The sequence below is a fragment of the Fusarium keratoplasticum genome, chromosome 5 (assembly GCF_025433545.1).
Source record: "Fusarium keratoplasticum isolate Fu6.1 chromosome 5, whole genome shotgun sequence".
Classification (NCBI taxonomy): Eukaryota; Fungi; Ascomycota; class Sordariomycetes; order Hypocreales; family Nectriaceae; genus Fusarium; species Fusarium keratoplasticum.
The window spans coordinates 982,987-995,791 of record NC_070533.1 but is presented as its reverse complement, the minus strand read 5'-3'; the positions used below and the strand labels follow the sequence as shown (position 1 = coordinate 995,791).

Sequence of the window (12,805 nt, the reverse complement as noted above, 5' to 3'; positions counted from 1 at the left end):
ATACACGCGCGCACATCCACATCCACACCCACACAAGTTACCAGACCCTAGAATCCCTTCAAGAGAGGTTCCCAAGCTACTCCTGCAAGTCAAGCGCCGGGTCACACCCCTCTCCAGCCTCCATCCACTCTTGTCCGCTCTTCCATTGTAGACCTTGCCCACCTTGCCCACCCGTCCTTATTCGGCTGTCGTCCGACCCCAGGCAATCACATTCAAGCCCGGTCGAGGTAGAGCGGTTGCGTTCAGACTGTTGCCGGCTTGCGCCTATAGCGTCTCTGTCAAGCAAAACCACTGCTTGGCCCATCTCCACACACATCTCTTCTTCCTCTCCACGCTCGCTCGCGTCTCCTTTCTTCTCTTCATCTTCACTAACCTAACCGCCTCCCTCAAGAACCTCTCACTCCCCTCTCACCGCATTCGAAAACTACATCCTCTCCACGTTGCAACCGAGACACACGGCTTCACGAGTCCCGCCCATTGTCCAACCCTGGTTCACCGTCGCTACCCGCATCGCCGTATCGCATACCGTGACGGAACAAGAGAACAGAGTGCATCGCGATCCGAGACTTTGGCTTACCGAGGCGCCCCGAGAAGAGTCATTGTCCGGGTGCGGGCAGTAGGACACTCCGAGGCATGTTCGACAGCCCCAGCGTGTAGCTTCCCGCCTGTTACTGCGACTCTGAGAGCAACAAGAGCAAAGGCCCCGGTCATCGGGGGTCGTCCCTCGTCGACATCGCATTAGAACAGTACGTGCATCGTCGCACACGACTCCAAGGCCCCTGCAGACCAGTTCCCGAACTGTCGTCGTCCCCTGCCGCCAGCCGACTGGCTAACGTGAGCTCCGTGAATCGCAGGTTGAGATTCGAAAGGATATCAGGCCCGTCATGTCCGCCGCCGTGCCAACATCGTCGCGGAACCGCACCGTCTCAATGAGCTCTGGAAGGGGGACCGTCAGGAGCAAGACGTCGCAGGTCCAGGACAGCACCACCATGCCTCACGTAACCGACCTCAAGTATTTTGATCCCTGCGCTGCCACGGCTGCCATGTTTCTGTACGCCCAGGGATCATCCATTGTCTGCTGCCACCATGACACCCTCACAATCGAGCGGAGGTTCTCGCGGCACGCCGACGATGTTCAATTATTGGCCGTGGACAACCACAGCGAGGCGGGTGCCGGCCGCTTCGTTGTGAGCTACGACGTCGGCCAGACTGCAATTGTGTGGGATTTGATGACGGGTGATGAGATTTCCCGATTTGCATCATATGAACACCTGACTGTTGCAGCCTGGATGAAAAACGGCAATGTTGCTTTTGGTACGTGTGATTGACCTGATATGAGAGTGAGAACTAACAAGGCGCAGGAAACACAAAAGGAAGTATCATCATGTTTGAACCCTCAACTTCTGAGCACGTTTCTGCAAGGACAATCGATCAAATTGCAGTGACTGCGCTGGCACCATCAGCAGATTGCCGCACATTCGCCATTGGGTGAGTCCTTCATGCACTCTTCATCACATCTCACTAACGCGGTTCAGTTATCAAAATGGCTCCCTCTTTATCGCGACTCTGCAGCCACGCTTCACTATTCTACACAATCTCACCACCTCCAGAGGACCGTCACCCATTGTCAACTTGGCATGGCATGCTTCGTCATCGCGGCAAAAGTCGGACATGCTCTCAGTCCAAATGCGTGATGGAGACCTCCGGGTCTGGAGCGTGGCCAAGAAGTTCAGCCCTGACGATCCTGCAAAGGTGGTTCGAAACCTGAAGAAGACGGAGATCTCCATGGATGGTCCCAACTGGATGGGTTGGTCCAAGAACGGCCGCATAATCCAATACTCTGACTCGTAAGTCACAGCTTGCCACCACCACAAAACACCCTAGTCTACGCGCGCGCTTAACTGCATGATTCTATACTAACCTGTTCACAGCCAAACGCAGTCATGGGATGTTAGGACCAAGCACGTCACCCACGATCCTATCCCAACCCTCGACATCGTCCGGGGTCTCGCCGTCTATGGCCCAGGAGCTACGCTCTTCACCCTGGGGCCCAACAACACGGTGCAGCAGTTCGACCTCAACTCCCCTGCCATCATGGTGGCGAATGTCCAACACCCAGCGAACTTGCTGCCTCCCTCGCCTCCAGTGTCGGAGGAGACCGGTGATCGGTCGGCCACTTCTGCGACCACTATCAACTCGGAGTCTGAGACAAGTTCCGTTCCGCTGGAGATCAATGTCTCCGAGAGTGATGAAGATCACCTGTCACCGTTCGCCCGCCTAGCCCAGCGCCAAGTGTACGACTCGGGCGGCAATGAGGCCTACGAATCTGCCAGCCCGATCTCAAGCCGAAGTGGGCTGTCCTCCCTCTCCTCGGCGGGATCCAACACACAGGGCCGTTACGCTGGATCGATGAGATCCAGGGGGTTGTCTGACACTACCCATATCTCTGCTGGAACCTCTCTTCGGTCTTCAACTCTTGGCCAAAGGAGGGATATCGATTCTTACTCCATGGGTTACTCTCTGGGTACTACTAGCGTCCCTTCAATGGCGTCCAGCCGTTCTCGACGAAGGCCCTCTCGCCTTCGCAATGAGGTTCCCCGCAGCCCTGATGACAGCAAGGTTCATGACCTGTTCAAGTACACTCGCGCTCGCCTGAGTGACATTCCCTACAAGCACCGCATGGGAACCATGGACGCTCGTCTCACCAACGATGATCTCCGTCGTCAGATGCTCAGCACCATCTTTGGATGGAACAAGGAGATCGAGGATCTCATCAGGGACGAGCTGGCCCGACACCCTCAGGGGTCTGCCAGCCGTATCTTGTTGGCGAAGTGGCTTGGCGACATTGATCCCGATATCATGAGTGCAACCTCAGAAAACATGACATCCTCGGACTGGATGTTGCTGGCTCTCAGTGGTATCGGCAACCAGGCTTCACAGCACAAGATTGGCCGTGCCTACGTGCAGCGCCTTCTCGAGACTGGTGACATTCATGCCGCCGTCACAATCATGCTCGGCATGGGTGACCACAACGACGCTATCGAGGTCTACATCTCTCACAAGCGTTACATGGAAGCCTTGATTCTCACTTGCTTGGCTTTCTCTAGTGTCTGGGAGCGCCAGGCCGCCATCATTCGGAAATGGGGAGAGTGGGCTGTGCAGCACGGCCAGCAGCAGCTGGCTATCCGATGCTTCGCATGCACTGATCAGGAGTCCACCGAGCCCTGGACTTCTCCATCTGCCGCCCAGCTCAACTTCCAGACCATGAACCCCAGCATCCCCGAGGTGCTCAGCCCACCTCTTTCGCCTCCTGGCTTCCAGCGTGGCCCTCAGCGCAGCATTGCCAAGACATCGGCGCTGAAGCTCATCACCTCCTTTGGCGATCAGTCGCAAAAGTCCAAGTTCTTTGCTGGAGACGGTGGTCAGACTCCCATTGCCGCTGGTGTCACTCCTATTGCCGACACGGCTGCTTCTCCCTACGTGTCCACCAACAACGATGCCACAACCGCATTCCTCCGTCCATCCAGCAACAGCAGGTTCAACACACCTGTATCGGCACGAGGACGCGGACGTCTGCCCTCCATCGGCGAGACCCCATCGGACCTCAACCGCGATGCTATCAGGAACGCTGAGCTGTCAGCTGTTCTGTACGACATGGACACTCGATCTGGCCATGCTCGCACTCCATCAGGTCAAGACAACAACATGATTGCTGGTAACCTGCTTCAGCGTGCTGCCACGGCTAGCCCGATGATGATGCGGGAGCACGCTGAGCGCGTTGTCCAGCCTGCTGAACATATTCCCCCTCCTCCCGACCACAACATCATGATGAAGAGGAACCGTCGTAACGGCTCGCGTGATCGTATTCCCGTGGGTGTTGATCTGCGACTGACATCGTCCCCGGCCCTACCAGAAGTGAGTGATGTGACATCCCCTGAGCAGTCTGTTGCTTCGTCTACCCGCTACCACTGGCCTACCCGGCGCCGTGGACCGGGCTCAGTGACCAGCAGCTCTGTCACCTCTGCCTCCAGCGCTGGACGAAGCCTGCGACACCAAGCTGTCCGAAACCGAGAGGACTACATCCACAGCCTGGATGCGGCCCAGCACTACCAAAAGAGGCAGCGCAGCCGACAACGCAGTCAGTCAAGGACTCGTGAGGGCTCACGCAGCCGTCCCGGTAGCCGCGAGCGAACAGCCGGCCCTCGAGAGCACTCCGAGGAGCGTGGCCGCGTCGTAGCCCGAGGATGGCCCAAGGCTAAGCGATCACCTACTTCTCCGATTCCCATGTCTCCTGAAGATCTGATTAACCTGAGCACCCCAAAACACGCTCATATGGGTGAGCCCGCTACGGTGCGCAAGTTGAGCTCCTCCATTTCGAAGCCAAAGAGCCGCGGATCGAGCCGTGGAAGCCGCCGCAGGAGCCCTGATAGTCGCCGTCCCCCAGCTCTTGACATCCGCGGTCGTGGCCAGGGACGGGAGGGATCAGTTCAGCGATCCCCATCCTCTCCTCTTCCCCTGTCGGCGACCGCTCACCACTACCAGGGCTCGGAAGATGAGGAGGATTACAGAGCCGCCATGGCGGCTCAAGAGGAGTTTAGGACCAAGCACAGCCGCAGTGTCAGCCGTGGCCTCAACTCACCCTCTGTCGGCGGCAAACGATCTCCCTCGGAGACTCGAATCAGGGCCAACTCGGATGCCATTGAGATTCCTGAGCCCCTGTTCGCCCATGGTAGGACCGCCTCGACTGACCACGCTGGCGATCTCAAGCAGATGAAGGACGAGCGTCAGCGGAAGAAGGAGCAGGCTGCCCGAGAACTCGAGGAGCGTCGCAAGTCCCTGGCTAAACGGCCCCAGGCGCCATCCATTCCTCACCCCAACGACTTTTCTCCTGCTCTCCCGACGGCAGTTGAAGCCCCTGAGCCCAAGGAGTGGTCTGATGAGGCACAGGGTCCCAGTCCTACTGAGCAGCCAGCCAAGAGCATGTACGCCCGTAACGGACCTGTCATGGGTCTTCCTGCTACCCCCAAGGCCATGAGGCTCATCATTGAGGGCAACCACGACAAGACTGGCAGCACCCCTAGGCCCGATGTCCCTTCGATCCCACCCAACTTTGTTCAGAGGCAGACACCGAACGCCTCACCCCATGCCTCGCCCGATAAGGACATGGGTGGTGATCTTCTCACTCTGTTGCCCTCGACTGTTTATCAGCCGCCAACCCGACCCAGCATTCCCCGAAGCATGTCGGCTCCTATCCCTGACGAGCCAAGCCAGCACTCAGTTTGGCCTGACCGCAAGGGCAGCGTAGGCCGCATCGATGAGCACCCTGGCGGCGAGCGACGTCGATCTCACGAGGAGCCTATGCCACCACCTCCTCCTCCGGTGTTGAAGGAGCTCCGACATCTGGCTTCGCCTCCTCCTCCACCCCCAGCTCCCCTTCCCCACGTCGCTCACCGAGCTCAGCAGGGCGGAGCTGTTGCATCTGGCATGATTGAGATTGTCATGGACGACGAGGACACTTCTGGCAACGACATGGGATCTGAGGCTAGCCCTCCTCCCGCCCCTGTTCAGAAGGGTCACAGCCGGGGCCGAAGTGTCGGTGATGGCGGCAGCATCTCCAGCCGTATCTCCAAGGCGACTGAGCGTCTCCGATCGGCTAGCCGTAGTCGCAAGGAATACACCAAGTCGCCCCCCTTTGAGGCACCATACGAGAGCATCCCGATGCCCGGAAAGCATAGGTCGCCTACTTATGAGGCACCATACGAGAGCATTCCCATGCCTGTAAAGCTCAAGTCGCCTCCCCCGGTGTCGTACAACCCAGATGTGCTGCGATCTCCTATCGACACTAAGAACAAGCATCTGTCGACGGGCCTGCACCGGAGCGAGATGATCTAGGAGGTCTCACCCGGGCGCAAGCAGCGCGTTGTACGGCATCTTGTTTCCTTCTACCACTCCTTATAAACGATACTTGTACTTTTTCGATTCGATTCTCTGCATGGCGATCGGCGTTATCTACCATCTCTTAAGTCGATACGATACCATGTTTGTTGTCCGACGCTGAGATTGCATTCCTGCGCCTTGTCACGACACGGATGAAAATCCCTGGTTTTGTTTCTTGTTTTTGGTTTCTTGAAATTCTCAGGCCCTGTCACGGCGGGTTCAGTTGCATTGACTGGCAGGCGATCTGATGAACTATGCATGACTCTTCGTTTCTCTGGGTCGGGACGTGTGTGGTCCTTGCAAAAGCAAACCCGTGGCTTTACAGATTATGTTTGGGGGTGGTTGAATTGCATACGCGCAATGTTTTCTGTTCTGTCCTTTTTTTACGTTCTTGGGGAAGGGGGAGAAGAAGAAGAAGAAGAAGAAGAGGGCCAATCTCAAGGCCGTCGTGTTCCTTGGATCAGACGAAAGGCCTCAAAAAGTCTAGGACACGATGCGGGAAATGAATGCAGCGAATCGCGTTATACAATGTTGCCTCGCGGCACTTGTTTGAGTTTTGAGTGAATGATGATGGACGGGATGGATGGATTGGATTCAATGGACCGGATTATGGGACATGGGGATAGTTTGATGGGAATGATTGATGGATGACTGGGTAGGATTGGGTTGGATAGCTCTTTTTTTTTTTATTCCCCCGGAGGGCTTTTAGTGTTTACGAATTGAACGAATGTGGTTTGTCTTGCATAAGTCTGTTATTTCTATGATTTGTGAGGTGAGTGTTGTGTGAGAGGCGAGATGTGGTGATGGCTTCATGTGCGAGGTCCAGGGATTCAGTGGGAGTGTTCGAATCACACAGCACAACACCACACCCGACCTCAATGACATTGAAAATGTATGCAAACGAAAGGGCTAATGCAACTTAATTGAAACACAATTTTTAATCGGCATTTCATGTGTGTAGTCAACGTGCAAAAAATGCAAAAAGAAAGCGTCGACTGTCCCATCTCATCCTCAACCAACCCAAATCCCCCCGCACAAGCGTATTCCCACCCGCCACGCCACGGGGGAGAGATCTCTGCAGAGTGAAGCCTCCCTCAAGGGTCATCTCCAGCGCTCAGGACCGCCAAGGGGTTACCAGCATCGTGAGTTTCCTGCACGAGTGGGCGGCCACCGCGGCGTTCGGACGGGGCGCGGCGGAGGGCCACCACCCGAAGGTGGTGGAATTGGGATGGGAAGATGAGCGTGTTTGAACGTCTTCGCCGTTGGACCATTACAGTCGGAAGTTGTTGCATAATTTGGGTGTTATAAAGGTAAGGTCTGTGGGGCGTGGCTGGTGGTGGGGCTTGTGCCTGTGATTGCTCTGGTGGACTTGAGCTTCAACTCCCCATGATCACAGCTTCCTCTCCTTGACATAGCTGGCTGGCACAGCAGTTATAGCTTCAATTGTCTGTTTACAACCGTCGCACTCACCACAAGTCCAGACTTTCTCGGTTTCTTCAGCATACACGACAGAGTCAACCTCGGCCAGCTCACACAATCCACCATGATCAACTGTTAACCCATCACCAAATCAACCACCATGCTCTCGACGTCTCCCCGCCTGCGCATCAGGCATCCCTCCCCCACGACGGCTGAATTCACCGTAACAACCCTCCGACCAATCCCTCCCGCCCTCCACACCCTCATCCTCCTCTCGCGCTTCCTCGTCACCGTCTTCGTCCTCCTGCTCCTCTACGCGCGCCTCACCCTCTCGCCGCTCCTCGCCAGCGCCATACCACCTCTGCTCAAGGACCTCGTCCCGCGCGCGCACCTGCAGGCTCCGGCTTCGATATCTGCGCTTGCGGAGATTATACCTGTCTCTGTCCTCGTGCCTGGGAGCTTTGCTGTGCTGTGGCTGCTTAGCCGTAGGGGGTATGCGTGCGAGAGCATTCTCGTCATGAGGGGTCTCGGTGTGCAGACTAGCTCCTGTGCGGGTAGTTACCTAGCAGGCACAGCGACGAGATTCATCCCGACGGAGAAGATACAGGATATTCTGGTCAACGAGGCGTTCCTTGGATTCGAGGTGCGATACTACCTCGTCGTGGTAGTGGAAGGTGAAGAGGACGTTGTCGTCGTATTTCCTCGCTTGCTGCCACGACGCAAGATCGTCGAAGAAGTATGGAGGGGTGTAAGACGATGTCTGTACGAGAGCAGGGCAGAAGAAAAGGGGCAGAATTAGAGGGTATACCCAAAGGGCGTTTTTGTTGTATTGTTTGTGCTCGCCGGCGATAGACGTGCGGCTTTGAGCTTGCTTGAAAACACTTTTATGCATCTAATGTCTACTCGTCCGCCGTGGACTCATCCTTTCTCCTGCCAAAGCCCCTCTGTGTTCGCATATCCTCCGAGCTAGCATACCCCTTTCGGATTGCGTACCGCTCATTCTGCTCCTCGGGAGACTGCAACTTGTCCTTTTCTAGGAGAGGCACGTAGCGACCTCCCATGCGTGCGCCGTTGCCTCCTTCATAGACCATGGTGCTGTTCGCCTTGGCTGGCTCCGGCCGTGAGATCTGGCGGGAGGGGTCTGTGCTGCCTTGCTGCGAGACAAGCTGTAGGAGCTGGTTTGAGAGTAGCTCATCCAGCTTACGCTCTCGCCAGTACGCCCATAGACCGTCTATCACGCCGAACTGGCCGGGTTTGCAGAGCGCCGGGTCGTCGGCGAGGTACACCCAGTCAAGAGCATCCTGCTTCTCAGCAGCAGGGTCCACAGGAGCAGAATCCTCGCCAGGGAAGATGCAGTCCCAGAGCACCAGGGGCACCTCATCGGCCATGACATAATTGGGCTTGCATGGGTTCTTGGCCACGTCGAGCAGAGTCGATATGACCTCTGGCTTCTCGAGGCGCTGGCCCACGAGGAATAGTACGCCTACCATGTGGCGGATCTGGTGCCATAGGAAAGCCGAGCCGCGGACCTGGAACATGTACACCTTGGGGTGCACAGCGTCCTTATCCGACACTCCTTCCACTGGCGCATACTGCGACCCGGAGAGGTATGGCAAGGCAGAACTAACATCGCGGACCTCCTTGATATCGGCCTCATAGATGGTGCGCACAAAGTTTGTAATCTGCTTCCCCGGGTCGATCTTGCAAAAGTTGCGAAAGTCGTGCTCACCCTCATACCGCTTCGCCGCATCGCGCATGGCGTCAATGTCGAGCCAACCGTTCTTCGCGCCGCCGGCTGTAGGCTCTGGCGTAAAGGCAGGCTGGGTAAAGAAGTAACGGTACTGGCGCTCTCGACAGGAGAAGCGGGCTGAGAAGTCTGGTGGTGGGGAGGGACACCAGGCGAGGATGCGGATATCAGGGGGGAGCACCCGGTTGAGGAGTCGAGGATACTGCAGCTCATCCTTGATAGGGTCGAATGACGAAGCCTCAATGTCATCTTCTTCCTCTCCGTTCTCTCCTGTTGGTTCATCCACAACCATGGCATCGCCCGCTTCACTTAGACGCCGTCGCTTCTTAGGCAAGGGTCTGTTGCTCCGAACCCGCAGGCCAATGACCTGTCCAAAGGCGCTGACGCCTTTATCGGTGCGACCGCACTTGGAGTACTCGCAGCACTCAAAGTCAACAACTCGTTCATCCTTGGGAAAGATGAGGCACGCCTTTGTGAGGGCGTTCCAAAGCTCCTCCTCGATAGACGGGGCGTTGGCCATGGCCTGGAACTCGAAGCCGCCGTAGTTCTTGCCCAGGTACGCGAGCTTCAGGGCGATGAACCGCGTCGAGTACTTGCTCGGGTCCATCTTTCGTTTGCCCTTGGGCTTGGCCTTTTTGACCCCCGGCGTCGTATTGTCGCCTTCACTCTTCTGCTGTGGCTGTTCCACAACCTCGACCTTGGGTTCTGGGGCTGGCCGGCTCTTGAGCTCGGCCTCGAGCTCCTTGACCCTCTGAATGAGACCGTTCTTGGTCCATGACTGATAATTTGCGTCTCCGGACATGGTGCGGTACCTGGCAGCCTTTCGCTGCGCACGAGCTTCGGGGGATTCACCACTTGATGAAGAACTCGAGGAAACTGAAGCGTTGCGTCTTGACGGTTGATGATTAATCTGAGCTCCGCTGATGATGGCTCCGAGCGGACTTTGACGCCCAAGTTGACGACCAAAGCGTCTCATGTGAGGTTGGTGGGTTCTAAATTTTGGTCCGTTGTATGCAGGCCCATCAGAGTCATGGTGAAAAAGGGCTTCAGCAGCAACTTGGATGTGTGGCTTGTTAGTCGCTGTGGCGTTATTGGTGCGCCACACGGGGACAACGGACAGGCCGAGAGATAAGTTACGTACTGCTCTCAGCTCACCACTATCAATACCCCAGCTTCCATTTAAACAGCGATAGCCTGCTCATTCAAGCTGGCTTCATCCCTTATAGATCGTGATCTGATCCATCAATAATCTGAAAAAAGGCTTCTTACACAGGCACAAGATGGACACCGAAGTGATCAAGATTCTCCTCGTAGGCGATGAAAAGTGTGGCAAGACAACATTCCTCTCGTACGCAGTCCTAACCCGTCTACTTAATCTGGCCCTATCATCATCTCATCCCAGGTCCTCTTTAGACGGCTAAGCGCGGGCGAAAACGTCAACCCAATCCCCCTGCTCCGCGACATCGACCAGCCATACATCTTTGAGATCAAGAGCGGGACCAGGCAGTACCGGTTCGAGTTCTTTGATACGTCGAGCCCGGATAACTGGAGGCTCCTAGACCCTGATGCTATTGTTATTTGCTTCGATATCAGCCAGCGGCTGACTTTGATCAACATGCAGAGATATGTAAGTGATGCAAAACCCTGTTCTCGGAAGGAGGCCTAATAGTTGGGGACGTTGTAGTGGATCAACGAGGTCAAGATGGCGTTCCAGAGGTTCGACACCCTGCCTCTCATCATCCTCGGGTTGAAGCGGGATCTGAGGTCGGAGAAGGACCCCAATGGGATCATCTACCCCCAGGAAGCGTACCAGGTGGCGCAGACCTTGAGGGCGGACCGGTACGTCGAGTGCTCGGCGGTGACGGGGGAGTTGTTGAAGCTGGCGTTTGAGGACTTGTGCAAGACGGCTGTGACACCGACGACAGGGCCAAACAGCCAGAGCGCGAGCACGTGTATGATACTGTGAGATTTGAATGGGCGAGCCAAGGTGAGGTGTGGTGGTAGCGGTGGGTGATATTATAGGACAGAGCTGGCCATGGATATAATGCTTGACAAAGTCTGGACTTCAGGCTATGCGTCGGCCATGGATGCATCGGCCTCACCCTCTTGTCCGAATGGGCCAAGGACTTCGGCGATGATGGTGACCATTTCCTCCTGCTGCTCTGCGGTGAAGCGCTCATACATATCCTCAAGAGCAGAGCCAAGAACCGGAGGAGTGCTAGGGCGAAGGTTGATGATCATGATAACCTCACTCTTGGCTAGGTTGAAAGGCCTCAGGCGCTCGAGGAGCAGGGTGATGCAGCCCTCGGTGTAGGGAATAGGGTCCTCGCTGAGAGGGTTAGGATTTGAGCGGAGATAATTCAGGAGCTGCAGAGTTGTCAGTTATATATTCTTGGATTTTAGACTGCGCATCTGAATAGAAGCAACCCGGAGAATGGCCTACATAGCGAACTAGATCCTCATAATTTTGAGGACCTCGATGCTTAGTCTTCTTGTAGCGCTCCTTCTGCTCGGTGAGGTGCTCGTACACCTCCCAATTACTAAGCACAGCGGCTTGAGACTCGAGGATCTTCATGGCTTCGGTCGATGCGTTGCCTCAGCAGAGCAAACCAGGCGAGTCAAGGTGAGATTCTGATGGTGGGTGAGGATGAGGCTCTGAGCTGCAAAGGAAAGAAAAATGGGGGATCCAGAATGTGTAGTTGAAAGAGCCAATCAGGGCCCCGCAGAAAGACGAGGCTGAAGAAGAGAAAAAAGGTGGATGCACCCTCACGCAACAACTTGTGAGACACTCGAAAACGGGAGGCTTTTGTTCACTTGGAGTTTCTTTTCTGGAATTGAGGGTGGTGCACGATCGACACCTTGTGCGAATATGGCAGAAGCACAAGGTGTGAGATGTTGATTCAAGGTTGAGACTTGGGCAAAAGTTGGCTGCCCTCCAATTCACAATTCACGACTCTTCCATTTTTTTTTTTTGCATGTGAGCCTCAATTGCTCACCTTTACCATGTGCGCAAGAAAGGGAAATTCCGTGTTACAGTGGAGTCAATGTCATCACGTACCTGCGCAAAAGGTTTTTTTCCTTTCTTTTCTTTTTCCTCCTCTTCTCCTCCAATGTCAGGCTCCAATTCGTTCGTCCGCAAGCCATCGGCACAAGGCAGAGATGCCCCCGCGATTCTTTTTTTTCTCCTTCTCACATCCGGCATCGCAGCACGCAGGTTCTCAAAGAGGGGTCAACCTACAGGCAAAGGATCCAATGGGAGCCATCTGATGTGCAATGCCATCATCAGAATGGGAACGGAACACGATCCCTCCCCGGATCTCGGTGGCATTTGAGTTACCTACGCAAGTCTAAGTGCATGGTGCTAAAAAAGCTGAAATGGTCTGGAACTCCCGATTGTTCTTGGGAGAAGGAGGTCGCGTGATTTAGGTGCTCTTTTTTCTTCCCTTCTAGAACACACACACTGGCACTCGACATCCTATCCTCGGACAAGGCGAGACCTGATGAGGGATCGAGTGATGCAAGCCACGCGGACATGGGTTTTTGCTCACAGTGACAGAGATGAAAACGGCAATTGTCCCATGCTCGTCGCAGCCAACATGCGTCAGTTGACAAAGAGATTCAGCACACATGGTGTAACCACAGGCCAGCAGTTGCTGAGAACGCCGCCTGCAGTCTTGATATTGTGCATCACGCCGCCCGGGA

At 55.5% G+C, this 12,805-nt stretch overlaps 5 protein-coding genes across 5 annotated transcripts; 3 read left to right on the top strand and 2 right to left on the bottom strand.

Annotated features, from left to right (window-relative positions):
- Window positions 1-884: 884 nt before the first annotated feature.
- NCS57_00697400 (uncharacterized protein) lies at window positions 885-5,892 on the top strand (the record flags this gene model as incomplete). The annotated part of the gene is made up of 4 exons (XM_053056840.1): window positions 885-1,314; window positions 1,362-1,488; window positions 1,536-1,847; window positions 1,932-5,892. 4 exons carry the CDS (start codon window positions 885-887, stop codon window positions 5,890-5,892), a joined length of 4,830 nt encoding a protein of 1,609 aa, XP_052913035.1.
- A 1,624-nt stretch (window positions 5,893-7,516) lies between these two features.
- On the top strand, window positions 7,517-8,155 carry NCS57_00697300 (PIG-H domain-containing protein; the record flags this gene model as incomplete). Its single annotated transcript, XM_053056839.1, has 1 exon — window positions 7,517-8,155. One exon carries the CDS (start codon window positions 7,517-7,519, stop codon window positions 8,153-8,155), a length of 639 nt encoding a protein of 212 aa, XP_052913034.1.
- A 100-nt stretch (window positions 8,156-8,255) lies between these two features.
- NCS57_00697200 (PseudoU-synth-1 domain-containing protein) lies at window positions 8,256-10,091 on the bottom strand (the record flags this gene model as incomplete). The annotated part of the gene is made up of 1 exon (XM_053056838.1): window positions 8,256-10,091. The coding sequence occupies exon 1, from the start codon at window positions 10,077-10,079 to the stop codon at window positions 8,256-8,258; it is 1,824 nt and encodes a 607-aa protein (XP_052913033.1). The 5' UTR covers window positions 10,080-10,091.
- A 292-nt stretch (window positions 10,092-10,383) lies between these two features.
- NCS57_00697100 (uncharacterized protein) lies at window positions 10,384-11,069 on the top strand (the record flags this gene model as incomplete). Its single annotated transcript, XM_053056837.1, has 3 exons — window positions 10,384-10,451; window positions 10,517-10,730; window positions 10,788-11,069. The coding sequence occupies 3 exons, from the start codon at window positions 10,384-10,386 to the stop codon at window positions 11,067-11,069; spliced, it is 564 nt and encodes a 187-aa protein (XP_052913032.1).
- A 104-nt stretch (window positions 11,070-11,173) lies between these two features.
- On the bottom strand, window positions 11,174-11,678 carry NCS57_00697000 (DNA-directed RNA polymerase III subunit RPC9; the record flags this gene model as incomplete). Its single annotated transcript, XM_053056836.1, has 2 exons — window positions 11,174-11,470; window positions 11,547-11,678. The coding sequence occupies 2 exons, from the start codon at window positions 11,676-11,678 to the stop codon at window positions 11,174-11,176; spliced, it is 429 nt and encodes a 142-aa protein (XP_052913031.1).
- Window positions 11,679-12,805: the final 1,127 nt, after the last annotated feature.